General features: G+C 33.4%; 1 protein-coding gene across 1 annotated transcript in view; it reads right to left on the minus strand.

Annotated features, from left to right (window-relative positions):
• Nucleotides 1-13,378, minus strand: part of PDS5B (PDS5 cohesin associated factor B) — a 195,230-nt gene that overhangs the window by 51,025 nt on the left and 130,827 nt on the right. The window contains exons 19-20 of the mRNA XM_021678280.1: nucleotides 13,122-13,282; nucleotides 2,374-2,497 (exon numbers count right to left, since the gene is read on the minus strand). Coding sequence (XP_021533955.1) covers nucleotides 2,374-2,497; nucleotides 13,122-13,282 — 285 coding nt within the window. The remainder of the gene's footprint in view (nucleotides 1-2,373; nucleotides 2,498-13,121; nucleotides 13,283-13,378) is intronic.

The raw sequence follows: 13,378 nt of genomic DNA on the forward strand, positions 1-13,378 counted from the left end.
TAGGTAAAAAAAAAAATTTCAGCATGGAGAATCATATTATGTATATTTTATGACCACATTACATGAATATGGGAGACTGATAGGGCTCAGCAATATCCACTTTTGTTCTACTTCCTGGGCAAAAGGATGGCTATACATGCAGCGTCCTCTGCAGCTAGATGAGAATATGTAAATAAGCTCTGGTTAACAGACTGGGGGTAAAAGTGAGGTATGCCATGCCCACATTGAGGCAAGTATGAGAAATGTATCTTCTCCATATTCTCTCTCTTTACTCACTGGCAGGCTTAATACCAAGGATCCAGTGGGACTTAAAGAGAAGCTACTTGTCAAAAAAAAGTCTATGGGACTAAACCACTGACTAGAATGCAATCTAAACACCCAACTGGACTTTTTTTCAGGAGCCAGAAATAAGCTTTTATTATACAAAGTCACATGCATTTGTGTGGATTTTTATAACATCAAATATTAAGTACCACAACTAATGAAATTATTTTTATTATTCTGATAGAAAACCCAATCATTAACACACATTTTGCCATGACAAAAGAATGAGACTCTTTGTATGCCCATATAGAATAATATCTAAAATGTAATGTTAAATTTTTAAAATAGAGAAATCAGAAGAGTGACTATAGTATATTATCACTGTCATAAGCAAAAAGGGAAGGGGACAAAATGTATGTATTTGTGTGTGCGCACATATGTATGTGTATTATGTTACTTGTATGTGAATAAATACTCTCCAGAAAAGTATCTTAGAAACTGGTAACACTGGTTACCTCTGGGAATGAGAACTGGGTGGCTAGGTACACAGGGCTGAGGTGGAGGAGAAAACTTACTATTTTACTATTTGGATTTGTTTTGTGTCTTTTGATTTGGAAGCAAGTAAATATATTATTAAAAATTTTAGTAACACTTTTAATAGAGTCGATGCTGTCCTCCCATACTGAACACCAAAAATTCTAGGCTCAAAAAACAATACGAAACTGTTCTTTCCCAACGTATTAGAGTAATGTGAGGCTTCTTTTAATCAAAAGTATATTTAAATGAGTTTGCATCTTGCTATTCTTGATGACTTCCCTCAATACTTCCATTGTACACAAATGCCACCTTGTTTACATTATAAATAAAAATATGACCATGTAGTTTTTTTCCATAATGAGTGTGACAATTTTACACAAGAAGATAATAAAGTCATTTCTGGAAAAGCAAAATTAATAGTCAGACCCTGGATTAATAGCAATCTCATGAAGGCCAGACAAGACAGCTCTAGGAAACCTTTTCTCAGAAAGCTAGCAAACCTATACATTAGAGCAGAAGGGTTACAGATTAGGTTATGGTAAAGATAAAATATCAGATATATAATATCAAAATGAAAATAAAAGCACCCTACAAATTCAAGTTATTATCAGCATTATCCTGCTCCTTATCACCACTGAAAGGAGATTAATCAAGAAAAACAAAAGCTTTCTAAATCAACATGAATTCATTAAAGCCATTCTGATATACAAAAACAGACCACAGAAAATACCTTCCCCCCAAAATGCACAAAATTTAAAATAAATTATTTGCTATATACAGCAAGAGGATATACAATAAAGACAACTACTTTTCTTCCTTGTTCAGGTCTTTAGCATAATACATGAAAAGATGAAAAAGTTAGCATAAATGTTTCTAAAACAGTAGCTTCAGCATAATTTCCGAACTGTTTTGATTTCACTCAAGGCTCCTGAACTAAAATTACAAGTTTGGATTTTATGTAAAAATGCTAAGTATCTAATAAGAATACTAAAGATAGCCCCAGATTACAGTATATTAAAATAAAATGCAATGCTTAGGAAGGGTAATAGTAACTTAAAGGGTAGAAAAAATAATATGAAATATATATTTAAAAAACACAATTTAATCTGACATAAAATTAGGTCAGTGATTATGTAAGTATAAATTTGTTTGTTTTATATACCAATTATATTACTATACCAATTAGTACTGACAAAATTCCACATACTTCAGCAGTATCTCATAAACAGAACTCTAATTTTCAAACCTGTAAACTGACAGAATCATCTATTACCTATTATCAATAAGTACGATTTTATATGTAATTGCTTATTACCAAAAAAGTTTCCTAACCCTAAATGTATAATGTCAAAAAATATTATACAATTGTTTGATTTCTGAAGTTGTTAGTACTAAACATCTGAATAATCAGATATTTTCATATTTTAACCACTCATCAAAATTGATTATACTGATTCAAATTCTGAAAACATACTATAAAATGATACAGCTCCAAATGTGAACATTCTATAAAATCATTAATATGTGTTTTTTAACTATAACATATGAAACAAACAATTTTTTTCTTTTTACCTCAAATATCTGTGCAAACTGGGTCTCTTTACTAGAAAATATCGCATGGATACAATGAATGGCATATTTGGCTTGGCGGGGGGGTCCTTTTTTAGATTTGTGATGTAAAACAGGAAGCAAAGCTCTAAAAAAAAAGAAAGAAAAACAATAAACCAGAAAAATCAGCAAGACTCCACTAGATACTTGACCATTTGTATTTTTTTAGGTAATGTTTTATAAGAACAAAAAAAATCTACCTGAACTCATTTTCAATGGTCTCTAATTTGCTTCATAAACAGCTACATTAAAAATATAATCCAAATACAAGGGTTTTTTCCCCTCCTTTTTACTTAACAATTCTAAACAGAAACATGGATGGTAACCCATTTCTTCTTAATGTCAATCCCATTAGTCTTTTCTTTTTTATTCTCACTGCTATCACTCCAGCTAAGCTGCTGCCACCTTATACATAAGACCACTATAATGGGACCTAAACTGTTTTTCAAGTCTCTCCCCGCTCTGATTCATCTTTCACTTCATACCAGCACAACCTACATAAATGGAAATCTTATTATAAAGCCTATAAAAATTAAGTGTTTACTAGGTCTGAGGCACTATTAAAGGTCCCAATGCTTGCCTTCACGCTACTAGCATATTAGGAACAAGACAAATGATAATACATAAATTAGCAAAATATGTGTTATGTCAAATTGTGGTAACTGTTGTGGAGGAAAAAAAGGAAAAGAAAAAGAGGACAGGATAGGGAGTGGGGAGTGGTGTGTGAATATTACAATTTGAAAGAAGGTGGTTACAGAAGACCTTTCAGATAAAGTAACACTTGAGCAGAGTTCTGAGGGAAGTAAGGAGTGAGTCATGTAGCTACCTGGAAGAACATTCAGGTATGGTATTATTACACTACACAAAAACTTAGAATGAATACTGAATACAGCAGGATCTCTTGGTTCAACTATTTATTCAAACATCTCACAGTGTAAGCAACTTCTGAATCCACCTTCTTGTCCAATACCAACCCAGTGTTCCAGTACTAAGAATTCAGATATACAGTAATCACAATAATAACTGAGTATCACAAAGACACCAACAGCAAAATATAATAAAAAGACAAGTGACAAATTGAGGGGAAATTCTGCATTTCGTTTCACAAAGAAAGGGTTAATATCCCTAACGTAAAGACTTTATCCAAATACAGAATGACCAGCAATATCATGGACAAATGGGTTGGTCATAAAAAAAAATAGAAAGCTTTTCAAAAATAGATACACAAATTACCCTGTGATGTGTGAAAAGATGTTTACTTTCATTCATTTACAAAAAAAATGTATGAATTGAAACTATACTGAGAAGACTTCTGCTTTACATGATGACAGTATATCTGAGATGGGACATCCTCTCCTACCTTAAGCAAGCAGAAAACAGACAAACATGTTAAAGGTTTAAACACCGGGCAACAGGCAGCACATGACCATAATCCCTAAAAGATGGGAAACACACTAGAAGAGTCCTACATCTATCCCCACTTACTGCATGCAAAGCTCCAGACTGCCATGTAAGGAGAAGTAACCCAATTAGAGCCTGGTGGTCGCACAGAGTTGAGGGAGACCAAGATGGGAGTTGAGGCAGCTTTAATTTCTAGGGCAGAGTTCCACAGAGGAGGGAGCTACAAAGACAGCAAGAGAGCTTGCATTCTGGAGATCCACAGAGAGGTGTCTCAAGTCTTTGGCTGAATAATGATCAGTTTTGCCATGCATGAGAAAAAAACTACCCGAGACCAGGAAAAGAACACTAGAAAGCAGTAAGCCAAAAAATTCCCTAGACGCACAAGTCTGCTAGTGATTCGTGTTTCCACCAGCCACAGTAGAAAGAACCTTGTAATACATAACCAGGAAAAAAATTCACCAACAGAAACAGGTCCAGAAGTGACACAGGTGACAAAATTAACAAAGACACTAAAACAGCAGTTATAAATATGCTCCATATGCCCAAGAAGAAAACATGAACATGATGAGGACAGAAATGAAATACTTTAAAAAAAACTAAATGGAACTACTAAATATGAAAAATACAAAGCCTGCAATGAAAAATATACTAATAGGATCAAAAGTAGATTTTTTGTTACAGAAGAAAACATCGGTGAACTTTAAGACATAGCAACAGACACTATATAAAATAAAACAAAACAAAAAAAAGACAGAGAAAAAAAGTAAGAACAGAGCATCAGTGACCTGTAAGACAATATTAAGTAGTCAAAAATACAGAAAACCAGAGTCCCAGAAAACAAAGAGGTGAGGAGGGGAGAACAGAAAAAAATATTTGAAGAAATATCAGCCACAATTTTTCTAAATCTGATGGAAATAGACCCACAGTCCCCCAAATCTCAATAAGCCTCAAGCAGAAGAAACACAAAGTAAACCATTCCAAGACATGCCATTATCAATTTGGTAAAAACAGCGATAAAGATAAAAATCTTAAAAACTGTCCAAAAAAAAAAATACACATTACATAACAGAGAAACAATACATACAGAGGAACACTTTTCATCAAAAACTATGCAAGTCCAGAAAATAATGGAGTGACATCTTTTAGGTACTAAATGAAAATAACTGTCAGTCTAGAATTCTATTCTGAGAAAAAAATACCTTTCAAAAATGAAGGCAAAATAAAGATTTTTTTCAGATGAAGAAAAGCTGAGATTATTACTTACAAGGAGAACTATACAATAAGAAATAATAAAGTTATTCAAGAAGAAAATGATACCAGATGAAAATATGGGTATCTAAAAAATGAAGACTGACAGAAATGGTAAATGTATGTATACAAACAAATCTGAGCATGATATTTTAAAAAGATAACAATTTAACTGGTCACATTTGGAGGATGCTAGTAAACTCACTATTTTGAACACTGTTCTATAACACACACAAAAAACAACACACTGGGGAACCAAAGAATAGATAGGAAGTTCCTCTTTATAAAAGTATTCAGCTAATAAGTGAAGAATGACAGAATATCACCAGTAATTACTAAGTATCATCAGTTTCTAACTATCATAAGAAGAGAAATAACCAGATATCATGTGCCTCCTGATGGAACGTACCACCATCTATAAAGTGGTCCTGTAACAACAAAAAAGTTGAACTGGAATCCAACCAGGTCTCTGCATTCAACTATCACTTTACAGAAAATATAAGGAACCCATTAAAATATGCCAAAGGCACACAATTAGCAAAAATCAGTCTGTGTGAAACTCTGCAAAAGAAACCTGGTTTCTTGATCAAATACAAAGAGAAAAAGAAAATTGGAGGGGGAGCCTACAGGAAACAAGGCACTCTAAGAGATTTATCAACAAATAACAATGTGGATCCTGAAAAAAAAAAAAAAGGCTACTAAAAATTAATTTTTGAGAAAATTGGATATTATTAACGTTAAACAATTAATGTCAACTATGTGATAAAGACATTATGCTTATTTTTTTTAAGAGTTCTTATCTTTTAGAGAAACTTAGATGTACAGATGAAATGGTATATATAGTCTGGCATTGCTTTCAAATATAAGGGGAATGGGGAGTAAGTAGAATTATAAATTAAACAAAAGCAGCTGTTTAAGTTATTCATACATAAGCTAGTTATTGGATATATGGGAGTTCATTATAATATTCTAGGTACTTCCCTGTATGTTTGAAAATTTCAGTAATAAAATGTATAAAAAATAAGAGTCTCACCAAATGATCCTTTTAGTCTATGGTTTATGGCTTCTTTGTGAAATGAAAAATTATCTTCTAGTGACTTCAGTAACTAAACTCCCTGGATAAGATTATGTCTTCTCATAGATCAGACTTGCCAATACAAACATCCATAATCCCTTTTCTTAGTAATCAAGAGAAAATTACAGGTCACACACAAGTAAAAAGCAATTCTGATTAGAATTTTTAAAGACAGAATGAGAAATTTTAAGCTCATCCACTGTTTTGCATACCCCTTTAAACAGAAACCAGAAATAAACCAAAACAACAGACAAACAAAGAAAAAATACTTTCAAGAATTCTGAAGTACTAGGCAGAGTCTGAGATGTTAGTGAAATGTAAATGAAACAACTATCTTCTGATTGCTTTTTCTATTAATAAGTTCCTATTAAAAGAAATACTTTATTCCCTTGTAATACTGATTTTCCAATTCAAGGTTTTTTCCCCCGATGATAATCATACACATGTAGAAAATGCAAACAAAACTGAAAAACATTTAAAAACCACTGAAGAAAAAACTCAAAATTCCACTACCCTGAAATAATTACTGTTAACATTTTGGTGAATATAGGTCTAAAATTTCTCTACATATGCATACATATATTAAGTAAATGAGGATACAAAATATATAGTATTTGGAAACACTTTTTCACCAACAATGCTGGAGAGAACCTTCTATGTCAAGTATGGCTAAACAATAATTTTAATGGTCATATGGCTCTTTAGTGGATAGCTATACCACAACTACTCTAACCAATCTCCTACTGATGAGCATTTAGATGTTTTAGATTTTTTTTTTTCATCTTAACAACAAAACTATGAACATCCTTATGCTAGTTATTTATATTGTTTCTGAGCTTTAAGCTTTAAGCCTGCCATAATCTGCTCTGAGCAGATCCTGGAGATATAAATCTGAAATTACACTTTCTAGACTCCCTCAACAGCTGGCTTCCTGTTAGGTTCTTGCAATAAGAGACCCCAGAGCTTCTTTAGGCATTCTGGTCAGCTGGCTGGGCAATATTGACAGGGCTCTTCCATCCAATGGACAGTCCTTAACACCACTTCTCAGTGGTTCCTCCAGCCCTAAGGGTGGTTGCTGCTTCCAGGAATTCATAAATTCTGGGTTACCAAAGCAACCTGTTGCTCTTTCATCCTTCAAACATATATATTAATTTATTTATGTTTAAAATACCTGATATGGTTTCTGTTTCTCTGACTGGACCCTGACCCACATCATCATTAGGTAGATATCTTTTCTAATTATCTCTGGGATAAGTTCCTGAAAATGAAACTGCAGTGCTGAAGACTACACACATTTTAAGTTTGTATGTATTACCTACCACATTACCAACCCAGAAAAGCTGAATCAATTTATAATTCAATCAAGAGAGCATCACTGGAATGCTAACACTAGTTATAGCACATACATGTTTTTATTTGTATTTGCCTCAATTAGTATTAATTGGCATAAATGTCTTTTCTTGATTTGAGGGGCTGGAAGGATTTCCAGTTTATGACTTTCCTTTTCATTTCCTTTGCTAGTATTCTACTGTGAAACCTGCTATATTTCTGTTAAGAGTCTTTATACATTAGACATATTAACTTTTTCTAAGTTATGAATATTGAAAATAGTTTCCCAGCATACCATTTCCATTTGTCTAAATGGTATTCTCCCTCAGAGTCTGTTCATTCCAACAGAACCTTATGTACTCCAGTACCTTATATACAGTAGAAGCTCTGTAAATATATTTCAACAAATGGATATTTAATTGTACAATCCATCAATATTTCATGACGTGGTCAGCCACCACAAAAAAAAAGGAATTACAGAAATGTGCTGGTTATTAATATTTATTAATTCATTTTATAAAATCTTTGATAATCTTGGACTTATCTCAAATATATGAAAAAATCAAGATAAGCAGTCTATATTGATTTTTCCTTTCAAAACAGCTTGCCAGTTACTTAGTGGTTAATGTAACTTTTCTAATTTTTTCATTAAATATTATATTCCTTCACTCACTATTATAAGGTTGCAAATTTCTTGTATATTTTACTCCTAGGTCTTCTGGTTTTTACTCCTACAGTATTTTCAAAACAGTTGTTAGTGGTATATAAGGAAAGCTCTGAATTTTTACATACTTACTTTGGCTATCTTGGTTTTGGTAGTTTTTCAGTTGATTCTCTTGGATTTTCCATGAAATACGGTAACTTTGCTTCCTCCTTTCCAACACTTGTACCTCTTACTTTCTTATTTAATTATATTGGCTAATGCTTCTAAAGCAATGTTAAATCATGGCAGAGATAGTGTTATTTTCCTCATTTTGTTCCTAATTCTACTGGGAATTCTTCTAGTGTTCACTATACAACGATTCTTACCGGGTTTGAGACAAATTTATTATGTTATAAAGACAATGCTATTTTATTGGGTTTAATTATAAATAAGACTCATTTTTTTTATCAGAAGCCCTTTTAGTATCTATCAGAATGACCTACCATGTGCCCTTTTCCCTTTTACTCAATTTTATAGTAAATTGTAACATGTATATGAGGCTTACTAATACCAACCTTCTTTGTATTCCTGAAATTAACCACATTTGATCATAATATATATTTTTTAAGATTTTTTTTTTTTTTTAAGATTTTATTTGTGAGAGAGAGCACAGTGGGGGCAGGGGGGAGAGGTAGAAGGAGAAGCAGACTCCCGCTGAGCCCGGAGCCCAGAACCCAGAGACAGGAGCCCGGAGCCCTACATGGGGCTAGACACAGGGCTCAATCCCAGGACCCTGAGATCATGACCCGAGCCAAAGTCAGATGCTTAACTGACTGAGCTAACCAGGAGCCCCAGCCATTAGTATATTTTGTTTTAATGTAGTAAACTCTCTTTTTACTAAAAATTTACTTATAATTTTTGCAGTAATATTAGTAAGATCTGTCTTTTCTTTTGAGGGAATATCTGTTATCCAGTTTTAGCACTCCTGCTAGTTATCTTGGCTTTATGTAAGAAGTAATCTGAATGCTTTTTTTTTTTCCCTCTATGCTTTAAACAATTAAAAAGAATTAGAATCCTTGGTTTCTTGTAGATTTGAAATACTTCCTATAACACACACTTCTACTGGCACTTTTTATTAGAGGATATTTTTCTCAAAAAATTTTTTTTTTATAATTACAGCCTAATTAGGTTTTCTCCCATTCTTCTTGAGCCAATTTTATTTATTTACATCATCCTTAAAAGTAAAATCCAGGTTTTCAAATATTTAAAAAGTAGATATAGACACATCTAAAATTTAAAAAAACGATAAGAAAAGACAAATCAGATATGCAAACAAAAAGAAAACAAAAGTTGGATTTAGGGGCTTAAGCAAAACTGAATGCAAAGGGAAAAAGTATATACCTTGGTAGACAAAGTTCACAATATAAAGCGGGTCATTAATACATTTCCTGAGTCTTTATGTCCTAAAGAATATCCTTCACTTGTCCTTAAGCACAATGTGGCTACTCAGGAAATTCTTCAGTTATATTCTTCTTTGTCCCTGAAAACTCTCTAGCTGTTGAATCATTAACTTCAGAAATCTTATGTGGTTGAAAGAAGTGAACCTCTTTATTTTTCCATTGTACAAAATACACTTCCTTTTCTTTGCTATTGATGTTTGTGAAATCACTTCTGTAATCCCTGAAAATTCAGTAAATTCCACCAGAATGTGTTCCTAAAACATGAGTCCTCTTGATCTCCGGATTGACATTTTCATTCACTCTAAACATTATCTTTTTTTTTTTTTTTTTTTAACTATTTTCCATTTTCCATTATTCTGTTGTTTCCTTCACAGAAACCAATTAGGGCTTTTCACTATCTGCAAATGATTTTCTTTAACTGCCTTCATTTCTATGCCCACTGTTTCCACGTTCTATACAATTTCCTCATGCTCTATCTCTAGCTTACTAATCATATTTTCTATATTGTTTACTCTGCTCCTTGCTGCTTATAATAAATTATAATACAAGTATGTTCCTGTCTTCTTTATCCTTAGTCCTGCCACTTCCCTTTTTTTATATATATTTCTTGTTCTCTTATTTTTGCAGATATCATTTGCTGCTCAACTTTCTTGGCGTTTAGAATGGTTTAAAATTTTTTTTCCTAGAAAAATTCAATTCTTCCAAATACTGATTATCAGTTTTCTTTGGAATACTAAAATATCTGCTTAGGTTTCACGTTAATTTATTTGTACTCTGTTAACGCATCTTTGAATAAGAGAAATTCTCTGGCTCTGCCATTTAAAGCAGATAGCATCTCCCTGATGACTGAATTATCAGGTGCCTCTCTTAAAAAATTAACATCTAATGACTAAACATCAGGTGCCTCTCTTAAAAAATTAACATCAAAGCTCCCAACTCATTAATCACTTGGCCAAGTAAGTAGCATGGAGGAAGGACCTGGGACTAAACGTAGCAAGTCCTTTATCTCTGTGTAATTTCTCTCCGAGTCTACCAAAACCCTGCCAGTGATGAGAACTAGCTCCACCTGAACTATGGCTATATCCTATGCTATAAAAGGACTCTTAGTTTTGGCACATCTGCCTACTCTGGGGGTAAACCAGACTCCTAAGAGACAGGAGGAGTCAGAACGGAAACCATAGTACATCATCATTTTTGTTTAGTGGGGAAGCACACAATTTTTTCTGTGCCTGTAAAGTTGGTAATAAGACATTTGCGTCACAATTCTACTCTAAGCCTCACCTCTAAGCTTTGCTCCTCCTGCTAAGGAAAACAGGTCAGCCCAAAGAAAAATGGTGTGACCACAAGTCTCTTCTTTAGTTCTATGACAGCAGAAATTAGGCTTTCCTTATTTCTCTCAAAGCCTGCCCATACCTCAATCTCCTCCTCTAAATTAGCAAACAACAGAACACTTACTATCCATTCCCTTATTCTCCTGATTCAGGAATATGTGTTAACAACTGTCAATGTTCTCACATTCAATTCCTTCTAGATGACTTATTTAGCTACAATTCTGTCCAGTTTGTGGTAGCTTCTACTTAGATACATTTTTCTTTTGGTTCTTTGGAATTACTTTGGTGAATTCAAGGGAAGATAATTTAATAAACACTCAACTCTATCATTTTTCCTCAGTATTGACTCACTCGATTTAATCATTTAAAACATAAAATCTGCATACATTTTTATCTACTGGAAGATATATATGAGCTACTTCATCAAGAACAGTGCATGCACACACAGCAGGTATTCAATATCAGTTAATTTTCCTCATGAGAAACATTTGAAATATACTCAGCATATAAATCAAATAGTTTTAAGTACTTCAGTTCCATATTAAAGCAGATGTTTTAAAATGCCCTTTGCATGTTCTAAAATGTCCACCTTTCAACCTTGCTCTTGTAGTGCTACAAATATATCAAAGTTTCTTTAAGATATAAAGGGTGCTAGGAAAGACAGTCTAGAATAAAAATAAAAACCTCCAGTGAATAAATCAAACTAAAACTTGCCCAAAACCCTAATTAAGAAAGGAATTGTGCCATTATGGATATGGCACCATAGGCATTCAGACAAACAGGCCTAAGTTCAAATCTTCACTCTGCTACTTGCTAGCTATATGACCCAAAACCATTTACCTCGAGTGAATATCAGATTTCTCACTTGGAAGATTAGGATATTTTACACTTTACTAAACTGTTAAAAGGTTTAAATGAGATAGTACAGTCAGTGGGCATTCAGTAATACAGAGTTATGTATTGTTTGTGCGTATCTCCAAACTGATCTCTGATCTGGAGAATCACAGCACCATTCAAAGGAAAATTCATGCTCTGCATTCCCTTAAAAATTAAGAAGTCAGTTCTTTTTTTTTCCTTTTAAAGATTTTACTCATTTAGTCGAGAGAGAGTACGAGCATGAGCAGGGGGGAAGGGCAGAGAAAGAGGGAGAAGCAGTCTCCCTGCCAGACTCGGAACTCAATTCCAGGACCCAGGGATCATGACCAGAGCCAAAAGTAGACGCTTACCAATTGAGCCACCCGGGCGCCCCAAAAAGTCAGTTCTAAACAATAAAGTTTCTTACTCTTGCCAAAGAGAATATGATTACAAAATTCTGGTATGTTTCAATGATCACTTAAATAATGCCTTTGTCCTAGTAATAGTTTCCAGAACTAAGTTCATATGAAAAAAAAGGAATAACAAAAAGTGTACCTGAGATTTTAAGAGCTACCTTTGTCCAGTCTCTTTCTGAGGTTTTTCCTCCAAATGAAGAAGCATGCTACCCCAGCCACAACTAACTGGACTACTGGCTAAGCCAGAAGTAATGAGGTAGATGTAAAACTAACCACCAATGACTATGGCAAGATCAGGACCAACTATCAGATATACCCTCCAGGAACAGGTGGAGAGATGCATATAGAGAAGTAAGCAGGGATCCATAGAAAATGAAGACTTATTGTTTTGAGGTATTACAGAATCTTGAATAATCAACCAGCATTAGAAATCCCAAGGATAACAGCACAATTTCCAATTCTTGGAAATACTGAAACACACACAAAAATACACTGCTGTTAGGAGGTTTATTCCATGCTTCCCTGAGTCAAATAGAGCACTGCTTCTGAAAATTTTCAATTCAATACTTTTAATCACATACTGAAGAGTCCTATGCACAGTCCTGCTGAAATTCCTTTGAAATTTCCCATTAGACCTTAAATTTATGTGAACTGTTTATTCTATGCCATGATATATCAAGAGAATGTTTTACTATAAAATTGTTTCCATTAAAATATTTAAGCAAAATCAATGCTTCAAAAAGAAATGCCATGTTTGCTCCACATTTTCATGAATCTTCTAAAATACCAATCAGGGCTATCTCCCCCGGAAATGAGAATCTAAACTGAACGGTATAAACTTAAGATAACCTAGACATGATTTCCTCAAAACTTAAAAGATTCCAACAATTACATCAATCAAGAAACAGTAAATTATTTTTCCATTTTCTAGTATATTTATCAGAATAAACTTACGATCTGATATGGGGGAAATCCTCTTCAATTTTGCTTCCTGTGTTTTTAAAAATTTGGAGTGCAGCTTCTGCTACTTTTTCATCATCCATTTTCAGACAAGCCAGGAGAGATTCAAATGTTTCAGCAGAATGAAACGAGATGGGATGTGTAAATGAGAGTACCTTAAAAAAATGAGTCATAAAAATGATCTGTAAACCCTTTCCATCTTTATAATATAAATCCAAAATATTACATACTGGAAATACTCAAATCAAATA

Source organism: Neomonachus schauinslandi, chromosome 3, assembly GCF_002201575.2.
Source record: "Neomonachus schauinslandi chromosome 3, ASM220157v2, whole genome shotgun sequence".
In the NCBI taxonomy this organism is placed as follows: domain Eukaryota; kingdom Metazoa; phylum Chordata; class Mammalia; order Carnivora; family Phocidae; genus Neomonachus; species Neomonachus schauinslandi.